At 43.1% G+C, this 21511-nt stretch overlaps 2 protein-coding genes across 2 annotated transcripts; one reads left to right on the top strand and one right to left on the bottom strand.

Annotated features, from left to right (window-relative positions):
• Positions 1 to 11054: 11054 nt before the first annotated feature.
• LOC120106398 (protein PLASTID REDOX INSENSITIVE 2, chloroplastic-like) lies at positions 11055 to 18445 on the top strand. The gene is made up of 3 exons (XM_039119397.1): positions 11055 to 11346; positions 11468 to 11566; positions 18034 to 18445. Exons 1-3 carry the CDS (start codon positions 11080 to 11082, stop codon positions 18226 to 18228), a joined length of 561 nt encoding a protein of 186 aa, XP_038975325.1. The 5' UTR covers positions 11055 to 11079; the 3' UTR covers positions 18229 to 18445.
• Positions 18446 to 18540: 95 nt separating this feature from the next.
• On the bottom strand, positions 18541 to 20007 carry LOC120106399. The gene is made up of 3 exons (XM_039119398.1): positions 19582 to 20007; positions 19306 to 19481; positions 18541 to 18999 (listed from the first exon to the last, which is right to left on the bottom strand). Exons 1-3 carry the CDS (start codon positions 19838 to 19840, stop codon positions 18895 to 18897), a joined length of 540 nt encoding a protein of 179 aa, XP_038975326.1. The 5' UTR covers positions 19841 to 20007; the 3' UTR covers positions 18541 to 18894.
• Positions 20008 to 21511: the final 1504 nt, after the last annotated feature.

Raw genomic sequence — 21511 nt, 5'->3', positions numbered from 1 at the left:
TTCTCTTCTTAAAGTGTTTATAGATGTTCTAAAGTAATATGATGTTTTACTATGTATATATTTTTTTCCGAGATATGATGTTACACAATTGATCATTCATGATAGGGAAAGCTCCTGTGAGAATTAATTTGCAATTTCGCGATTGTAATTTAAACAGAAGTTCTCCAATATAATATTGACATTCACTATGTTACATAGTCATGGACTTGGTGCATCCTGCTTGTTGATTAATTAGCAAGGCCGAGATGGAGGTGCATTTATTGTTGCTTAATTGGAGAACTGCTTTATGAGGTAGCAATAGGAAAAGGATGGCATGCTTGTGGTGGTATGGTCATTGTACAATGCAGGCTATATGAATGGTTAGGGAAAAAAGTGTAGATGCGAGGTATATAGAAAGGGTTATGAAGGGATGCATCAAATTAAGGTTTGAGTTCAATGGATGCATTAGGGTCCACAAAGAGTGAACTAGAATGAAGCGGTCGCTGAGCCATGAAGAGGAAAGCAAAAGATATTAGCCTACTGCAGTTCAAATATGGTCAGTAAGCTAACTTTCTCTCAAACAAAAACAAGCGTAAAAATTCTAGCAAGGTTCACAACTGCACTCCGCAGAAGGTCAAAGAGTAGTAAGTATTGCTCATGAAATTGCTGTTCGAGTTTTATGGCGTGTGGTATACTGTGATGTTAGCGTTCAAAATATGCACAGTAAATAGTTACTATGTTTGCCAAGTTTTTTTTTTTAACATATTTAATCCAATAAATTTAATTCATTTGCTTTTAGTTCTTGACTAAATTTACAACCTTAGTGTTCCATTAATTTGAATCACATATATAAGGCCAAATTGAAAGAAACCACTTGACATTTTGGTTAAGACCATGTGTAGTGGATGAATTTAAGGATATCACTATGACTTTGTCCTGCTTACAACAATTTTAAACTTCAATCTGTGCAAGTTAACAAAAGCATCAACTATGCATCCTCAAATTCAAACATATACAACTAAAATTGCTCAGTGTATTTTATTTTTGGTCGCATTAACTTTTTGACCTTTTTTTGACACTTTTTTTTGAACAGTTCCAATGTAAAGTTTGTCACTCCTAGATTCTCACTCATCTAAACTATATGATAGCAAATTGCAATCACCAAGAGTTCCTCTGGAATATCTGTTGCAGGTGAAATTGTACTAGGTTATTACTGGAAACTTAATGCTTCAGTTCCATAGAAAACTGCATGAGATTTTGTTTGCTGGTACTTGAAAATGCCGCTACTCACGTGTAGTTTGATGCTCTCTTTCCAATAAAAAAGAATGGAAAAATAAAACTATATACAAAGTATGTCAATATGGAGATTAAAACCAAACTTAAGCAAAGGCTATCGCCATTTGAAATTGCTATGGAATTGCTTCTTAAGTAACTCCTAGACTTATCACTTGTCATTTCTGTTGGTGGTAAAATAGACCACCCCACAAATGCAATTATAGCACCCAAATCCGTCAGCAAGATCGAGCTCATCCAAGTGATCGGGCTCTTCGGCTCATCCAAGTGATCGGGCTCTTCTAAGTGATCGAGCTCATAGGCCGAGCCGAGCACAGCGAGCCGAGCACAGCAGGCCGAGCACAGCAGGCTGCCGAGCACAGCAGGCCGAGCACAGAAGGCCGAGCACAGAAGGCCGAGACCAGAGAGCGCCGACCTGAAAGGCAACCCCGCCGAGCCCATGCCTTTGCTAAATATCCAATCTCCGCCTAACCCTCCAAAGGATCTGACAACTAAATATATGACTCCACTTCAATCTGCCACCATCCCCAAGTCATTAAGGCACAAGATCTCCGCAGGCATTCGGCACACCCTATCATTAATGCATGAGACCCCCTCAGGCCTCCAATGCACTCAGTCATTAAATGAACACGGCTCAAGATGATCTCCGGATCACTGAACCATCAAAGCGTACGGCTCTTTCTGACCACCGGTTCACTCAGCAATCAATGCACTTGTCATCTACGGACCCCAGGCCCACCACGGCCGGCGGTTCAACCACCCCAACGGGTCCGATCAATCGTGACAGCTCCCTGACAGTGACGGTAACCCATTAATTCGCCCAGTCACATCACAGGTAATCCGGCCACTCTCCCTATAAAAAGGGAGCTTCTCCCTCTGAGATGGAAGGAGGCCTCTTCCTCCCAAGGGAATTATTTCGGGCTTCCACATACAATCTCTCTCTCTTTTTCAAAGTTAAGCCCCCCTCTGACTTAGGCATCGGAGGGCCGGCGCCGGGGAGCCCGGCCACCGGCTTTTTGCAGGACTTACACCCTCCAGAAGGACATCGCCGGCCGGCGCACCGCCGTCCGCCCCCTGTAGCAGCGGAGCTCCTCCTTCCCCGGCTTCGCGGCGGCCCCCGGGTCCAATTTCCAGCAACAGTTGGCGCTAGAGGAAGGGCCCGAGTTCGCTACCATGAAGCTGAGAAGCAAAGGGGCTTCCAACGCCTCTCGACGTCCTCCACCAAGCCCAGAATGTTCCGTTCGGAACTCACCACCCCCGGTTGAGCCAGCACCTCAAGTTCAACCGGAACAATTTGATGCCCTGGTGCAGCAAGTGCAGGCGTTGGCTACCGCCGTCCAAAGCTTGCAACCTAGGGGCATTCCAGCAGCACCGCCTCCCCCGGCTCCAGTTCAACCGGAGCCCCCTACAAGCGGGCTTCCTCTTCGAGGTCAGGACTCTCAAGCCCAGGCCTCCCTCTGGAGAGAGCACCCAGTCAGAGATCACGGAGGCTGGCCACAGCCTTCAGAAGCTGAGTCGGTTCCAGGGCAACCTGCACCCGAACGGACCGCTGCAGCGATCCCCCAGAATGATGAACTCGACAAGAAGGTCGAGAAGTTGGAGCGCCAAATCCAGGCACTCCACGGGAGAAAATCAGGACGTGATAACGACTTCGAGTTCACTACGAAGTCTCCCTTCTCCCCGGAGATCGAAGATGAACCGGTCCCACCACGGTTCAAGATGCCTCAGGTGGAGCCCTACAACGGCAAGGCTGATCCCCTGGACCACCTGGAGAGTTATCGGGCCTTAATGGCCCTACAAGGAGCCTCGGAGGCCATGATGTGCAAAGCCTTTCCAGCAACGCTCCGAGGACCGGCCCGGCTTTGGTTCACCGGGTTGAAGCCGAGTACTGTCTCCTCCTTTGAGCAGCTCGGCAGGCAGTTTGCCAGTAATTTTGCCGCTAGCCAGCCCCAGCGGCGGACGTCGGACTCCCTCCTTGACATCAAACAAGAGGAGGGAGAGTCCTTCAAGGAGTACTTGGATCGGTTTACTGCCGCAACATGGGAAGTCCGGGAGCTGGACCAGTCAATCGCCATGTCGGCACTAAAGACTGGAGCCCAGTCTTACAGGTTCCTTTTCTCTATCGAGAAGAACTTCCCTGCGGACCTCACCGAAATGTTGACCCGAGCTCGCAAGTACGCCAAGGCTGAGGAAGCCATGGCCTCTCGGCGGGAGGAAGCCGAACGACCTGCCAAGATGCAGAAGAAGCACCAGGAGCACTCCCAACCAAGTAGCAGATTCCCCTGGCATGAGAAAGAGCCTCCTTGGCCCAAGAGCCTAGCTCGCCCGGGGTCTCCCCTCCAAAAATTTCAGACGTACACTCCTCTCACATCCACCCGAGCAGAAATCCTCATGGAGATTGAGGGTCGGGGCTACCTCCGACCTCCATTGAGAATGCGTCCGACAGAGTCGCGGAAGCACTCGAAAAAGTACTGCCGCTTCCACCGAGATCGCGGCCATGATACGGAGGATTGCTACGAGCTTCGTGATGAGATCGAGGCACTTGTCCGCCGAGGTCGGTTGAGTTATTTTGTCCGTGATCATGCCTACAGGAGAGAGCCCGAGGAACAAAATCCAGTGCCGCATAAGGAGCAGAATGACCACTAACCTCTCACGGGCATCATCAATACCATCAGAGGGCGGGCAACTAGAGGTACCAGAAGCTCCGAGCTCGGAAAAAAGAGCTTCCTCAAAGCATCCGTGCTCTGTGAAAGTCATCTCCTTTTCTGATGAAGACCAAAAGGGTGTTGAGCCCTCTTTATGACGACGCTGTAGCTATTTCCCTCATCATTGCAAGGTTTTAAAAAAAAAAAAAAAAAAGAGGGATTTTAGTACATCATGAAAGCTCGGCTGATACCTTATGTTGTATGCCTTCCAAAGGATGAGCGCTCCTCTGGCTAGATTTATAGGAGATTCTACCCCAAGAAAGTACTATGAAGCTAAATCCTTTCATGGTCCAGAAGGCTGCCGAGCTCAGAAGGCCGCCGAGCTCAAAAGGCCGAGCTCCGAAGGCCGCCGAGCTCAGAAGGCAGAGCACCAAAGGCCGCCGAGCTCAGAAGGCAGAGCACCAAAGGCCGCCGAGCTCAGAAGGCTGCCAAGCTCCGAAGCCCGAATGCAGAACACCTCCCCCAGAAAATCGAGCCAAAGAAAGCTAGTGCCAAGCTAAGTCCTAAGGGACTTCGAAGCTCGGAAGCCATTAAAATATCTCCAAAAGGTACAGGACGCCACTTTGGCTTCAAATAATTTCAATATTTTATCTATTTCCAGGTCGGAGAATCCAAAAAACGACCAACGTCGCCCCGAATAGGGCGCACGATCGCCAACGGACGAGGTCCGTCTCCTGTATGCGTCTCCAATGATGCTCTAGCTAAGCTCGGGACGCCGATTCGACGCCATTCGACGCCATTCGACGCCGTTCGACGCCATTCGACGACATTCGACGCCGTTCGACGACATTCGACGCCATTCGACGACATTCGACGCCATTCGACGACATTCGACGCCATTCGACGCCATTCGACGCCGTTCGACGCCATTCGACGCCATTCGACGCCGTTCGACGCCATTCGACGCCATTCGACGACACTTCGACGCCATTCGACGCCTTTCAACGCCATTCGACGCCTCCTACGACAAGCCAAAGAAGGCCGCTGAGTCAACCTGGAGCACTTAACTCCAACTGCATAAGAGGTACACCCTACTTGGCACGTACATCTTTATATATATTTGGCTATATTACAGGATGATCGACGACTGGACTACTTCCTTCGTCCGAGCCAAAAAGCAGCTCGAACTCGGAAGTCGGGGGGTAGTGTTGGTGGTAAAATGGACCACCCCACAAATGCAATTATAGCACCCAAATCCGTCAGCAAGATCGAGCTCATCCAAGTGATCGGGCTCTTCGGCTCATCCAAGTGATCGGGCTCTTCTAAGTGATCGAGCTCATAGGCCGAGCCGAGCACAGCGAGCCGAGCACAGCAGGCCGAGCACAGCAGGCTGCCGAGCACAGCAGGCTGCCGAGCACAAAAGGCTGCCGAGCACAGAAGGCCGAGACCAGAGAGCGCCGACCTGAAAGGCAACCCCGCCGAGCCCATGCCTTTGCAAAATATCCAATCTCCGCCTAACCCTCCAAAGGATCTGACAACTAAATATATGACTCCACTTCAATCTGCCACCATCCCCAAGTCATTAAGGCACAAGATCTCCGCAGGCATTCGGCACACCCTATCATTAATGCATGAGACCCCCTCAGGCCTCCAATGCACTCAGTCATTAAATGAACACGGCTCAAGATGATCTCCGGATCACTGAACCATCAAAGCGTACGGCTCTTTCTGACCACCGGTTCACTCAGCAATCAATGCACTTGTCATCTACGGACCCCAGGCCCACCACGGCCGGCGGTTCAACCACCCCAACGGGTCCGATCAATCGTGACAGCTCCCTGACAGTGACGGTAACCCATTAATTCGCCCAGTCACATCACAGGTAATCCGGCCACTCTCCCTATAAAAAGGGAGCTTCTCCCTCTGAGATGGAAGGAGGCCTCTTCCTCCCAAGGGAATTATTTCGGGCTTCCACATACAATCTCTCTCTCTTCTTCAAAGTTAAGCCCCCCTCTGACTTAGGCATCGGAGGGCCGGCGCCGGGGAGCCCGGCCACCGGCTTTTTGCAGGACTTACACCCTCCAGGAGGACATCGCCGGCCGGCGCACCGCCGTCCGCCTCCTGTAGCAGCGGAGCTCCTCCTTCTCCGGCTTCGCGGCGGCCCCCGGGTCCAATTTCCAGCAACAATTTCCTTGCACATGTTATCTCTCTCTTTCTTTTTTCTGAATACTTGTACACGTTATCCTGCTATGATATATCTCCAGCGAGGTTTAGATGCTTGGGAGGATCCATTGAAAATGCCGCTAGCACAGACTAAAAGAAAAAGCTTGGATAGTTCACAAGGTTATGTAAACCTTGGATATCGGCATCATTGTCAGACTAGTCACCTTCAAGAATACAGTGCAACGTAGCACTAGAAGTGTGACGTTCTTGTATTACATATCAAGTTAAAGTCTGTCCATCTTTTGAGACTATACTGTGGTTCTCGCATCAAGTAGCATAGGATACCTGTTCTTACTTACCCATATCTAATTAATGATATACTAGAGTGCGGGGAGTACCTTACTCCTTCCACTTTTCTCAAAAAAAAAGAAGTTCTCTGTGCATTTTTTCAGTCTTGCTAATTATTTTGTATTCTCTATCTCTTTTCCCGTGAATCAAGGCCTATTTAAAACTAATATGGACGTAGTTCTCTGTTTTGAATACTTGAACTAAAAGATTGCTTCAATAGTTAACATTTCTGAGGTGGTGATCACCAAGTCACTATTTGCTAATTAACATTTCTGACATGAATCTATGGTAAGGATTAGAGTGTTCGCTTTGCGTGTGCATGTGTGTGCGTGCATGTTCGTGTGTTTTGTGTGTGTGTGTGTGTGAGAGAGAGAGAGAGAGAGAGAGAGAGAGAGAGAGAGAGAGAGATATGTTGAGAAGGTAAGTCCAAGACACCGGTTCAATACTTGCAGAAGGATCGGAGTAATAAGAAATGATTTCACAATGTTCGTCATTCCAAACTTACCTTGGATTGAAGCCAACGGCAAAATTGACCGTACATATATATATACAATTGATTCTAGATTGATATACAAGGCTTTCGTTTTAAATCAATTACTTGACATCACATCATCTGTTTCATTGTTTTTTAATTATTACAAATAAACAGCTCAGCATCTATGCCGAACCCCACTTCTCCACTGCATGGCTCCACCCAAAAAACAAAAAAAAAAAAGGCTGGGTTTTAAATGACCATTTTGATTCATAAAACATGTTGGGAATGAAAAGTTGATTTCTCTTCAATAACTTTTAGAACATTGATTGTTCCAAACGCAAAACTATGTGTCAGTAGTATCTGAAACTGGCCAGTTGAAAATGTACCTTAGGCAAGAAATTTTTTTTGAATGAAAACAAGAATATATAAATGCGTTCTTGAAAGAGGATAAGTCTTTTCATTCAGTCAAAAATGGGAGAAGTCTAAGAATAAAGAACGTCCAAGTTGAGTTTCTCTTGATCCTAGGAGTGCATGTGCTGCAGTGCAGAGACTCTCTCCCGCAGACTGTTTCTATTAATGGTGGGTGAAAGAAAGGAGGCATCCAATGTAGTTGCTTTCTTTTTTCCTCTTTATTTCCTTCAGGTACAGTGGCAGTGCGCTTTCTTATCTTCCACTAGTTCCTCATACTCGCTCCCATCTCGGTGAGGAATCCTATGAACAAGCCCAGGAGTCGAAGACCCTTTTTATCACCCACACCTAAAGGAAAAGAGTGTTGGAGCCACAAATGTTTCTCTTTACCACCTTTCTTTCTCAAAGGATTTTTAGCCAAAGATGACTTAGAGTGGGGAAAGAGGGGCTTTCAGCTTTTGGGAGTGCCTCTTTTGGTTCTGAAAAGTATCCAGCTCGTGGTGTTGTTGTAGGACCCTGAATAATGTAGTCAAAAGTTGACATGATAGCAGAATATTTGGAGATGGATGGTGTTCTTTTATGTGAAATGGGAAGCAGTATACTCTTGCAACCCTGGAGCACTTGGTGTCTGCTTCTGGGGCACTGTTTAGCTAGCAGGAAGTTGCTCAATCACTTGGCAGCACACAAGCTTCCCCTCAGCTTACGTCCTATCAAACCATGACGATAGCCAGCAAGCCTTATCCCACTTATCTTTGGTTCCTCAATTCATAATCTCAAATCCAGTTGAAGTCATTAAGCATCCTATAAGACTGCAAATTTAGATTATTTGCCACTTAAGTGCATAGAATCTTGCATTACGGAATTGCTGTGAATGATACATTGCCTTCATTTTCATGAACAGTGAAAATTTGCTATATGTTTTACCAGCGTCTCAATACACATTGAACGAGGCTTATGGGAGTTAAAAGTGAGCTGGCCGGACGTCATGATATCCAATAATCTTAGCTTTAGATAGCCGATGCTTGTTTCTCCAATAAAAAGAAGGGAGATCCAAGTCTTCTGTTCAATCATTAGGAGCCACCATATCTCCTTGTGAAACCCATGATCCCTTACTTTTGTTCGACTTTTCTTCCCTCTGTTCGCTGCCATGATAGTATACAAATGCAGAGGACACTTTGATGGCTGTGGGGGATAGGTAGCCAAAGTAGTAGTCGATACTCCCAACTTCATGGCTGGTGAAAGAATGGGCTCTACAATAAAAGCATCTTCTCTGGACTTTATTCCAATGGCACCACGTTTTATCGAGTGTCGGTAAAAGACACTGTAAACTGTAAAGTAGCCTAGATCGAGGCCTTCATTAGGCAAGTCCAAAGTATTGGATGCTTCAAGAAAGTCATACGGATTTATCTTCTAATCTCGGAACATAAAGATGATTCTTTGGCCATGTTAAAAGCTACTGATCATTAAAGTTAATAACTGATTGCAGCTTTCTGCTTTAGGAATATCACCATAACATTATAAAACCACTGACAGACTTGAGAAGAATCATGAGGCTTCTGATTTACTGAAAAATATGTGGTTCTAGAACTACAGGGTGGTCATGGCTGTTCATCAGCTAGTTGTTGTAGAAGGACCATTGCAGTTAGAGACCAAATCCTAAAAATCTAGGGACCGACAGAGCCTATCCCTTTATATATAACATCCAACAACCTGATAAGAAGACAAAAATTTTGGGCAGAAAGCAGTCTATTTAATTCAACTTCTCATCCTTGTAATTTATACATCTATTTCTTGTCACAAACGTTGCATGTTGAGGTGCTGCAGTTGTATTCGATGCGCTGAGAGTTGTAGAAAGGCATTTTAAGAACAGTATCTACTGAAATGGTGGTGACGACAGGTTATGTCACCCTCCAACAACACAAGAATTCTAGATGGAGAAGATCTGGATGGCATGTGACTATGAGGCTATAAGATTCTACAATGAATGCCTATAGAAACAATGGCAACCATCACAAAATGCTGGCAGAAAGTAGGAAGGACCACGGGAGTGATGAATTGACTTGCAATGGCTTTGGTGTCTACAGCTACTCAATGATAGGTGATGAGGTCGGGGGAACCCCGATCTCAGATCTTGGCCCCCACCGAACTAGAATAGGAAAAGAAGACTGCGTCCCCACAGGAGGTATTGTTTGCTTTGGGACAGGGTACGATACAGGTTGGCCTCCCTTATGGTTTTGCCCTTTAAAAAGCACCTCTTGAGGGAAGGATAATCAAGCCCTCCATTTAAGGCACAGACCTTTTCGCTATTCAGTCGATGTGGGACTAAGTCTGAGACTCTTTATTCCTACAACATCAGTCCTCCCAGCGGGAAGGTCTGAGCCAAGGTCAAGGGGCCCTTCCTGGCGCGCCAGTGATGAGGTCGGGGAACCCCGACCTCAGACCTTAGCCCCCACCGAACTGGAATAGAAAAAGAAGACTGCGTCCCTACAGGAGGTATTGTCCGCTTTGGGGCAGGGTACGATACAGGTCTTCCTCCCTCACGGTTTTGCCCTTTAAAAGACGCCTTCTAAGAGAAGGGTAATCGAGCCCTCCATTTAAGACATGGACATTTTCGCTATTCAGTCGATGTGGGATTAAATCTGAGACCCTTTATTTCTACAATAATAGGCAATGACCCTTCGAATACATCTTCTCCTATGTTCATGGGCGACCCCAAATATAACTAATATATGCCTAAACTGCCTCCAAAATGCTGGTCGCAAGGCTCTTGAGCCCAAAGTATCCGGTTTCTGATGCCTGTCAAATAACCAATGCAAGAAAACAATCTCTCGACCTATGGGCTGCACTTGGGCCAGACTCTTCCAACTTCTCAGATATACTCCAGTTTTAAATTGGGTTGGGTTTTCTCAAAGGGCTTGGGCAACCCCATCGAAATTAATCAGGCTTGGCCCAACAAGTTGGAGTACATGGGCAGCATGAGCCATGTATAACGAAGTTATTATATGACACCCAGTGTATGCTTTCGGTGGACAAATTTTTAATAAGCAAGTCTCTTTAGCCAACCTTACCATATCTGGAAGAAGCCAAATTGTGCATCAATACAAAAATATGGAGTTCAATCCAAAATGATCTGGATTGGCTCTTAACTGCATCTAACATAATCTATTTTCTTTTTTTTAACTTAATACCACAATTGATGTACAACCCCAAGAAACAACCATGAAAAAGGGACAGCACTGTTGAAAATTTCTACCAGTAGCCTGTTTGGGCGCCCCCAATATATTTGTTCATGGATAAATTCTTCAAACGGCCAAAACATAAGAGAAAATTAGCAATTAGAAGGAAGAATTTTGATGATACAATCCTACAAAATAATAATTCTGCTTTCCTCTTTAAATCGTGATTTCCTGTATTCCTTTTTCTTTTCAGGTTTTTTAGATCAAAGATGTCAAAAAAAAAAAAATCAAAATAAAGCTTAAACCGATATTTTTCTTGCAAGCCGATGCTCGACCCGACCTAACCTGTCCAAGGCTCGAGGCTGCACCCAGCAAATGATAAGTCTAAAATTATGGTATACCGTATCGATCCAAATTGAATGATACGAGATATATCTTATTGTATTGATTCGGTATTCGAATGATATACAATATTTGATGCATTAAAAAATATATATATTATATGACATCAATACTGGATTAGTATGGTACCGATTAGCTTGAAATAAGAAAGAAAGTACGGCATTTGTGAACCAATGTGGATACCATACCGATGAGCCTCCTCTCTTCCCGCTCCATCTCCGCCCCCCTCCCGTCTTCTCTCGCCTCCTCGCCAAAACCCTCGAGGAGACGAAACCCTCCGCTACTTCCCTCTATTACTTCTCTCGTTCGCTCGCGTTTAATCCATTCCTCCGCTCCTTTCACGCCTTTGTCTCCTTCGAAATCCATCTCCCTCGAGATCTCCATCAATCCCCCGAGAGCGGCATGGCGGCAGCCAAAGTATGTGTATCCCGATCCGATCCCCGAATTCGCCGTTGCCGTAAGTTCTTCTACATTCCGGTTCCTCCCCATTTGATCTCGTTCTCGTTTTCTTCCTTTTTCGTTTGATACCCGTCCAATTTCCGGTTTTGGTATTTGTTTCGTTTTCTTGGACTTTCCAGGAGACGCAGAAGTTCCAAGGCGAGCTTCGGAAGAAGCTTTTGAAGAACAAGGAGACTTTCGGCGATGACATCGATGCGGTCGTGAAGGTCTGCGCTGAGGTCAGTGATGATATTCCTGCCAGATTTATTACTCTTTGTCTCGCTTCTTTAGTAAACCACTCAGCTTGTTTTCGAACGATGGAAACTTGGTTACAAAATCTAGTCTTTTTCATCTGTTCTTTAATGGTATCAATTGGCTACGAGGAACTCATTGTTTTCTATCTGTTCATCTTCTTTTTGTTTTTCCTTCAACAAGGTAGAATATTGATTTTTAGATTTTTCTGACACGTAACTTATGATAAGAGTTAAACTTGTGTTGCAATTTTTCAAGCATAATTGAGTGGAGTGAGCATCACTTAGTCGCTTTGCACATGTTGAAATTGGTTGTTAAAATAATCTTGTCAGGGATTCTGACTCAACGGCAAAAACTTGTACTCTAACTCAGTAAAATGAGACAAGTTTCCATTGGGGGATCATGTTGTTATGCATCAACTAGCATGCACTATCAGTGGCCACTAAGCCTTTGCCAGTCCTCTTCTTTTGTTAGTCCTTGTTCATTACTCATTATAATGCACCTTGGTAAATTCCTTCAAATTACTAAAATGTGCACAGATATATGCAATATATGCCTTCTAGCATCAGCCATCAACTCTTGTAAAATTTCTTCCATTGCTAATTGGTTTCAATAAATATCCGTTAGAAAACTTAATCTTCACTGCTGAGTGTAAGGTAAAGGAATTCAAATTCTGAAATACCCAGGAGTTACGGATTTTGTGGCATCTTCCGAAAGAATCATCATTTGTTAGGAAACAAAAAAGTTGGTTTCTGAAATCCCTATCAAATTTTATAGCTAAATGATCAACTTTAAATTAATTTTTTGTGAGGTTAGGAAAGTCGCTAGGCTTCATGTTCCTCCATTAGTTTCCTCTATAATTGCAAAATAGGACTCTTCATTTAATAAATAATCATTACTCATCAGTGTAAGTGCAAGATATGCAAGGTCCAATATTTCAAAGAGATGCTAATTAAATGCATATTAAACAATTATGACTAATGGATTTGTTTGCCCAGGGACGATCTAGTAATTGTTATGATATATTGCAGCCACGATTTTGATGATCTGATCCACAATAATGAGCAGGTGATCAAAAAATATCTGTGGTTTTCCTTCTAAAAAGAGGTCCAGCATGTTGAAGTTTAGTTCCAGTAGTATACCTTAAGCTTCTGGACCACAGAGTAGTTGATTCTAGCCGTAGTCCATGTTTAATTGATCTGTGAATCTAAGCAGCTGATTAATTTAGAGATACACACACACACATATATGCATATATATACGATGTTGAGTGTTGAGAAAATAATCTTGCCTCAGATTTACATACAATGTAGCCACCTTCTGAGTTTCAATTTCTAACCTGAGACTATGATAAAGAAATGGTACCTCGGGTTTTTCTAATGCTACTAACTTGGAGATTCTTCAAAAAAGAAAGAAGAAAAGAAACTCTAATAACTTACAAAACAATCAAAATTTAGATTTGCATACTACCTCATTTAGAAAGACACCAAATTGACTCTGAGACACTCTCCTAACACCTTTTCTAGATCAATGGCCTTCCCATAATCAGATAAGTCCTAAGCCTCCTAAAAATAGCATTCCTGATACCATTATATTCTTAATAGAAGTAGAAACTTTAAAAGACATGAGAAGTCCTTAAAGGAACCTTCCCATAGTCAGAGGAGCCCCAAGCTTCCTGATCAGGAATCCTATCATTGCTTAAACTCCTATGGAGAGTAGGAAACTGAAAGACAGCAGAAATTGACTAGGACTTCTACATCAGGGAATTCTATCTAGTGAGAGAATCTTAAGTGGAGAACTCCTGCACAAAAGATTGCTAACTGAAGAACTAATGCATAGATCTATGCAAAATCAGCCCATTCCATGTGTTCAAAATCATAGTCCTTGCCCCCTTCTCATTTTCTGATAGTCATCAATCTCTTTTTTATTGGGTTATTTTGAGTTCAGAGATGCTGAGTCGGATATTTCTCAAAAAAATTCTTCTTTCCGGGCGGAGGGCAATCAGTCGAAAGAATGAAAGTCAGAGAAAGTCGCAGGTTTAGAAGCAGATTTCGATTTCAAACTAGCTATTTGTAGCCGCCCTATTTAAAGGGCTAGAAGAGGTTTTTACCCTTCCTGCGAAGTACTGATGTGAACTTTCTAACAACTTTCAGAGGTGAAAATCTATACTCACGCGAAAGTATTGATTTCACTATCTTTTCCACTTCCTTCTCCGAAACTTCAAATAAATCTGGACATCTACGGTATAGATACCTAATCTCGCTCACTAACAATTCCTGTTCATACTGACTTCCATCAAAATCTTTGCTACCAGAAGAATAATATATTAATGATTTACTTACTAATTGGTTTTTTTGATGATAAATAGCTCTTGCTGTTTCCTACCTCCATTAGAATATGATAACCGCACCATTTCTCTTTTCCTCATGTATCAATATGAACCCAAAATTTCTATTCTTTATCTTTCACCAACAAGCTACAATCTGCCATGATCTCATTGTCCTATAATCCCTTTAGATGGGATTCAACCCTGGGATCTAAGTGTCTATTGCTGTCTTTATAGACTTTCTATTCTTCAAACTTACTAACCCATTCTAAACCCTCATCTTCCACATTAGGTTATGAGCATTGCTGCCAACTCTGTCTTGTTTGACAAAGCATTGTATGTTTTGACTGGAGCCATGATGCCTGATTCTTTGATGTCAGCATCACCTTTGATCTTTGGCACCTCCTTAGGATCTTAATAATTGAATCTTCATCCTGGTATAACAGCTCATCATGTTGGATATGTGGAAGACTGGCTTGTGCACAAGTTCTGCAGAAAGATTTTCATCAAAACTTCTTTCCTAGGTTGCATTATTTGTATTTAGTTTCTTAATTTGTTATTTGGATTATATTTTTCATTGCAAAGATGGAAGGCTAGATCACATGTTCCAAATAATCTCTTTTTCGTTGTCTAGTAGGTTAGCTTTGGCTGTTCTGGCAGCATGTGACGATTTATATAATAAATTAGGCTCTGGATTAAAGAACTAAGAGATAGACATTGACAGCTAGTCTGATTCAAGGGAAGAGTCTATGGGCATAGTCATATAAAATATATAAAGAATGCACCAAATCTTGGTTAAACAAGCTCAAAAAAAGACATTGGTAGTTAGTTTAATTTTGAGGAGAAGAGGCTATGGGCATAGTCATATAAAGAACACGACAACTCCGAGTTAAACAAACATATAATTGATTTATTAAGCATTTTCTGAATCCTCACATCGTGTGGTATAATAACCTACTAGTAATATTTATTACATCGTAGAGCTTCATAATATGTAAAGCAGAACCTACCTATACTATTATCCTCTAAATATTTTGAGGACTTTATTTCCTGCTCTTACATACAGTTCACTCTTGTGCATACAATTCACTCTTGTGCCCATCGCCAATTAAAACTAAGAGTAAGAACAAGGAAAATTTGATGTTTGTTAAGAAAGCTAAAAGAGGTAAGATAATGCGGAGATCGGCAAGGAGGTAAAATTCGAAGGGTGGTCTTGATACTGGTATATTGCAACAAGGAGTGTAGGTTTCAATTCAGAGTTTAGTATGTAAGGTATGTGAAGCCTTCAGAAGAATGCAAATGGTCAAGGCATTAGGGCTTGATGGCATTTGATAGAAGCATTGGAAATTGTAGGTGTAACAAGATTAGTTTGATTGATCAAATTATTTGGTGACATTTTGAAGATGCCTTATTGTTGTGCCAGGGCCCACCCTCTACTCATTTTGGTTAGTAGATGCCAAACAATATGCTGGTTGATTTGCTTCTTCTCCGTACATGCTCAATTTACAGATATTAAAAGATTCTGTAGAGTAGGAGCATGGGCAACTGGTTTCTTACTTCCTAAGATTTTTTTATGATTCCTTTCAACATCCTGTGAAATGAATCAATATGCACCTTTCTATCAAAAGTAAGAGACTTCGTAAACTTGAGGGCTCTTAATTCCTATGTGTACTTAAATGTTTCTTCTTATTAGCAAAGCCCGTATCACTTCACCTTTATAAGTATTGAATTATGTGCAAAAAATTCCACTCTTGCATCCGGAATACTTTTATTATCCTGGCTTCAGCTTCTTTTTACATTGTTTTAGATTAATCACAGACCACCAAATATGACATCTTGAAAGGTTTTGATGAGTGTGAGCAGCAGCCAAAAACGCCTGCGAGCTATAAGAAACACAAAGACAGTTTTGGAAATGAAGATAAATGTTCAAAAATATGGAAGGCACATCTCCAAAGACGTATATTCAACAAAGTAAAATGTTTTGTTCCTCGAATATTAAAGCACTAGTCACTGTGTGAAATCCTGACAGTACGGACTTTGGAAGTAGACCTGTGAAACATATAGATGCTTGGAAATACTAGGAAAGTGCTAGTTCTATGAAAAAATAATAAAGTCACAAATAGTCATTATTTTCTAATTGGAGATTAATTCCTGTTGAAAAGAATCATGTTATATGCTGAATGTAGCATATGAAACCTTTTTTTCTGAAAGTACTATTAGATCATTCACATTATTTATATGTTTACATATTTGAAAAACACTCAGAAAATTCACTTGAATATTGGCGCTGGTGTTGATTGAAAAACATTCAGAAAATTCACTTGAATATTGGCGCTGGTGTTGATTAACTTTCTAAGAGAAACAAAAACCAATTTGTCCATGAGACTCTTAGATTTCCAGATATGAGATATATGTCAATACATTTTAATTTTTGAAAACATTTTGATTATATTGTTCATCAGATGATATGTGGACCTTTTTCTTTTACCCCTTGTACTATTCCCATTTGTTCTTATGGGCTTCTTGTTCCCATTGCTTTCTTTGGTTATCCTTTATGTCTACCAGAATCCGGGCTGTGATCCATGGTCCAGACCACTAAAGCAAGTATACACTGGATTTTACTCCATATGCACATGACTGAGGGCCAAGCTATGTGGGTGTGGCACCACAGAATGACCATCTGATTATAAAGCCATTTCTAATGGTATTTATTTCATACGTTGGACATATTTTGTGTAATCTTGGATAGAAATAAGGTAGAATTCGTATGTCCATAATGACCCATAAATCCTCAATGCAACATTTTGCAGAATGTTGGTACTATCAAAAAAGCAGTTACATGTCAGAATAAAATAATGCAAACTAAAGCCATATTCCATTCAGTTCAGAGAGCACCAGCAAAAATGGTTTATACGTTATGCAACATGTGAACTGGGCCTTATAGTTACACCCCTTTGCTTAAAAACCAAAGTTTCAGGTTCAAGTCTTGGGTGGTGCATCCCCACGATTTTGGACTTGGGTGATTATAGTACAGGCGGTTCTTCTCTCTCTCTCTCTCTCTCTCTCAAATAACAAAAAAAAGCAGCATGACTTAGTCGCCTAGTTGCAGTTTGTGGAGATGATTAATTTCTGACTATTCTGAGTGCCAGTTTGTTGATATTCATTGCAGGTGTTTTGATTGTTTTGTCATAAATTGTTCAGTTAGTGCACTTCTGAGGCCGATGGTACTTGATACCAAAGTAGTAAGGATCTGGTTGGGTAACATGCAATGTTTGGCAATTTGAAATTGTGACTTGAATTATGCGAACCCTTGCCATGCCCAATTGTTATGTGATATTGTCGAGAACATGCTTATCTCAACTGCCACATGGTAAGGGAAGGGTGCAAGTCATGAGAAAAGTACAACATTTTTTGGTAGACCACAGACAAGAGTACGCAATACACCACACGCAGCTCTCCAAATTGTTCGACTTGTTGAGATGGACTTCTTTTTAATCCAATAACGTATTAGGAATCTCATGTTCATTATTTGATAAAAATGCATCTAGAAATTTTAGTTGATATCTGAAGAATTTGATGGTTTCTTCCAAGCATATGTTGTCAGTGCACTTAATAAGCCACCAGAAAAAATTCACTGCATAAGCATTGAGATAAGCAAAGCTCAAGCATTATCATGGTTGCCCAGTCAAAACCTTGTTCGATCACTGATATAATAATAAATGCCTTATGTATATTGCATGAGATTCTCACCTCCATGGCAATTTGCAATTTTTGAGAACCGTATTGTTGGCTTTAGGTGCACTGTGACAAGTGATATGACCTTTATGAAATGCTTCATTGGGCATCTAGAATCAAAGCATCTGTTGTATTTATCATTATATGGTGGTTTGTGACGTGCATTATTCTTAAAAGAATATCATAAATCCTCACGAAATTATTCTAAACTGGATTCTCGCGAGATTATTTAAGAATAAGGAAGTCACTCTGAAAGAGAGTTGAAGTTCTCTAGAATAGAATTTTAATGATTCATTCATATTGTCTAATTTGGTGATGGCTCATAACGTCTTTGTTTTGCTTGATACAAAACCATCAGAATCTAACAAACTGGATTTTGCTCACGATTTCTAGATATTCAGTGACTTCTTGCACAAGGAATATGGAGGTCCGGGGACGCTCCTGGTGGAGCCTTTCACGGATATGTTGCTTGCACTCAAGGAGAAGAAACTTCCAGGGGCTCCAGTGGCAGCAAGGGCAGCTCTGCTGTGGGCACAAAACTATGTTGACCAGGACTGGGAAATCTGGACCTCCCAACATTCCAAATGAGAATTTGAGGTACATTCTAAATGATTTCCTTAAAAACTTACTGTTCCCTTGTGGAATTTACCAAATTGTTGTAAACAATTTGCAAGATCGATTCACCTCAGATAGTAAATCTCTCAGGAGAAGGCAATTACATGTTTTGAAAATCTGAACTGTTCTCTCTTTCACTCACTCACACGCATAAAAAGAAATAAAAAAGACAAAAAAAAGGACCTATTCTGTAATTGCCAAAACTCTGTTTTTTCTTTTCCTATTTGCTGCGACCACAAATTTGACCCCTTTTAATTGCCCAATTGCAACATTTCACAGCACACGTAAACTAATTGGGGTTTGCTTTTTAATAGGGATGAAAAGAGTATGTACAGTATCATAATATTGTTCTGTATCATGATTTCCAGAATAGTACGAGGGGAAACCTAACTTCATTTCCGATACTCTGGTGATTACATCACGAAACGTTATGCAAGTCTTTACAGGGACTTTCCTTTTGTTGTTATTTTTTCCTGCAGTATTACTTCCAATGCGAATTTCTTCATTTTGAGGCATGCGGAGAATCTTTTACCACACCAACCATGGGAACTAACCATCTCATGACTGACAACCTATTGGAAAGTCCATCCATTCTGGTCTTTTCATTATAACAACAGCATGAGAAGCTTAAGCTTTTTATCAGCTTCCAACTTCAGATATGCTCTGCAGTGAAGGACGCCACTGTCTGGCCCTCCCGGCCGACTGTGTGCTGCTCTTCTGTCGCTCTCTCTCCAGCTTTGCCACCTGAAACATTCAGAGCGATGCAGAGTTTTCAGAACAGACCTCAGCACCATTAATTCTAGAATTTTTTTATGGTTCTACCGATGCATTTCGTTCACTCGCACAAAAAGGCCTATCTTGTTTGACCAAATCTCTCTTCTTTGACCCCAACCTTCATTTCTCACAGGCTTTTTGATTCTAGTTCGAAGGGGCTAAATTAGATCGAAACAGATCCTTATAATGGGTTGACAGTGGGAATATAGCATTTGTTTCCGCCTGAACCTTTGAGGGTCGCTTTGCCTTTACAGCATGTAGCAGAATAGGATTTACCTGATTTATACTCTCTGAATCAGGCTGTCTTTCCCCATCAAGAACTTCCTCATGACCGTCTGTTCTACTCTGCAGCTGCTCCAGCCTCTGCTGCTCCTGCTGCTGTTTCTTGATCAACTCGGACTGGGTCTTCTTCATCTTCTCGTACTTCCTTGCCCGAATAGCCTTGGTGACCTCTGATTACGAACAATCATAAAGCCACACTATACTTCAATCTCTTGACCTATCAAAAGCTATGGACTTAGAAGGGAGTTGGAGGATAGGATGTGCTAGAACCTTGTGAAGTGATGAGTCGATAGACTTGGCCGAACAGGAGCGTGTCCTTGGGCTTGAGGAGCCTCACGCGAGTTAGGCGCACGCTGTCTTCGCCCTCGCGCTGCTCCTTGGAGACGCAGAGCGTGACGAGGGCCACGTAGTGACCCGGGTTGCTTCGCATGACTTGCTCCGCGCTCGTCGGCCAATAGAGCCTCTCCACCCTCCCTCCCGGATGCTGGATCACCACCGTCGCCGCCTCCGTCGCCTGACAATTCCCCATCCCCCCCCCTCTCTCTCTCTCTCTCTAAGTGATGGTGGTGGTGGTAGCGTTGATGCGGAAGAATGGAAGAAGGGGGTGGGAGGGCAGGAGGAAGGAAAGCAGCCTTCAACCACTTAACTGCGCATTTGAGGGTGGTTCTTTAGAGTGGGCTGTGGTGCAGGCGTGCACAGTGTTAATTATAAGGGAGCCTCGGGCGAACTGCCACGTGGTATCACGTCACTGGATGGGGTGGTGGTAACGGTTTTTTTTTTTTTTTTTCTTTGACGGTTTCTGAGATAATGCATGTACGAATACATCCAATAAAATTAAAAAACACAAGCTCATGGAGTGCTTGTAGCAGCTCCCTCTTTCCTAACCACCGGGTGTATCCTAAGTGGTGGGCCGCGTAAGCAACCACCCCCGTTGATTTTTTTTGAATACATGCTTGGTCTTGAAGGTCGTCCTATCTTTCATCATCATCCCTATGTTCTGGATCAGAGGGTGGTCCATGCTCTCTCCACTCGGTCCCTTCCGAATCCACTCAATGATCGTGGCCGAATCGTCTTTCAGGATGATCGAACTGATATGTAGCACCTGCCGCGCATGTTGAAGATCTGTCCAGGCAGTTCGCAACTCCGTCCTCGGAACCAACATTTCAAACAACTGGCAGCCGTCCGCTGCCACCACTCTGGAGTGCAGGCTCTGTATAACAAAGTCTGCACCGCCCCGTATACCTCCATCCAGCATCGATCCGTCGAAGTTGACATTGATAAAGCTCGGAGGTGGGGGCTCCTAGGTAAAAAATATCATTTGAGGAGTTGCCTGAGCAGAAAGGAAATCCTAGGTGTTCTGAGTTGTCAAAGGTCTATCTGAAAAAAGAGTGGGTATGAACTCCATCGCCTGCACTCGAGCAGACTCCGCAACAAATCTCGGCGACATCCTGCGCTCGCCGAAAGTACTTGTGTTTCTTACCAGTCAGATCTGATGCATTGTGTAAGTCGCTCTGATGGCCTCCTAATATGTCTGTAAACTAGCTAACCACTGTTGTATCGCCTGTGGGTGTGGTAATGCTATTCGAGCGCTGGTTTCCGCCAACCGTGAAGCTCTTCTGGTAAAAGGGGCGTGGGCCCTACTCCACCGGGAGGTTAGAGATGGATTGATGGATGAATGGATGAAACCTCGTTGTTTTTTACCATACCGCATGAAACCTTACCTTCTTCTGCGGCGGTGTCCCCACTGGCTTTGGCTGGTGGGGGAGCTTTCTTTGAGTTTGGGCTCTGGGAATTGAATAAAGAGAGCTGGCTCTGTGTGTACGTCTTCTGTTTCTTTGCTCATTATTATCAAGCAGAAGACAGGGTTCAAATGGTCGTCAAGAAGCAATGAAGCATGAGCTCGAGGTTCGGGCGCACGAATTACAATGTGCCTTCGAGATCACATGGATGACGTTGCTGCGTGATTACCGATGGTGTGATTTGAATTGGTGCTTCCGAGTTACTCGGTTCTGGTTTGGGTATCTTAGTACATCGGAGTTGGGTGAACAGGACCTGGCTTACATCATGGCATCCAAAAGGAACGGATGACATGCCCCCCCAAGAAAGCAGCCTTAAATGCTGCTACCCTACCCTTATAATGCTGCTACTTGATGATGGATGCATTTAAATATTAAATTTTACAAAACAGACTAATAGTGGT

This window comes from Phoenix dactylifera, unplaced genomic scaffold (genome assembly GCF_009389715.1).
Source record: "Phoenix dactylifera cultivar Barhee BC4 unplaced genomic scaffold, palm_55x_up_171113_PBpolish2nd_filt_p 000544F, whole genome shotgun sequence".
NCBI lineage: Eukaryota > Viridiplantae > Streptophyta > Magnoliopsida > Arecales > Arecaceae > Phoenix > Phoenix dactylifera.
Note: the sequence above shows the minus strand (reverse complement) of the source record. Positions and strands in the feature narration are given on the sequence as shown.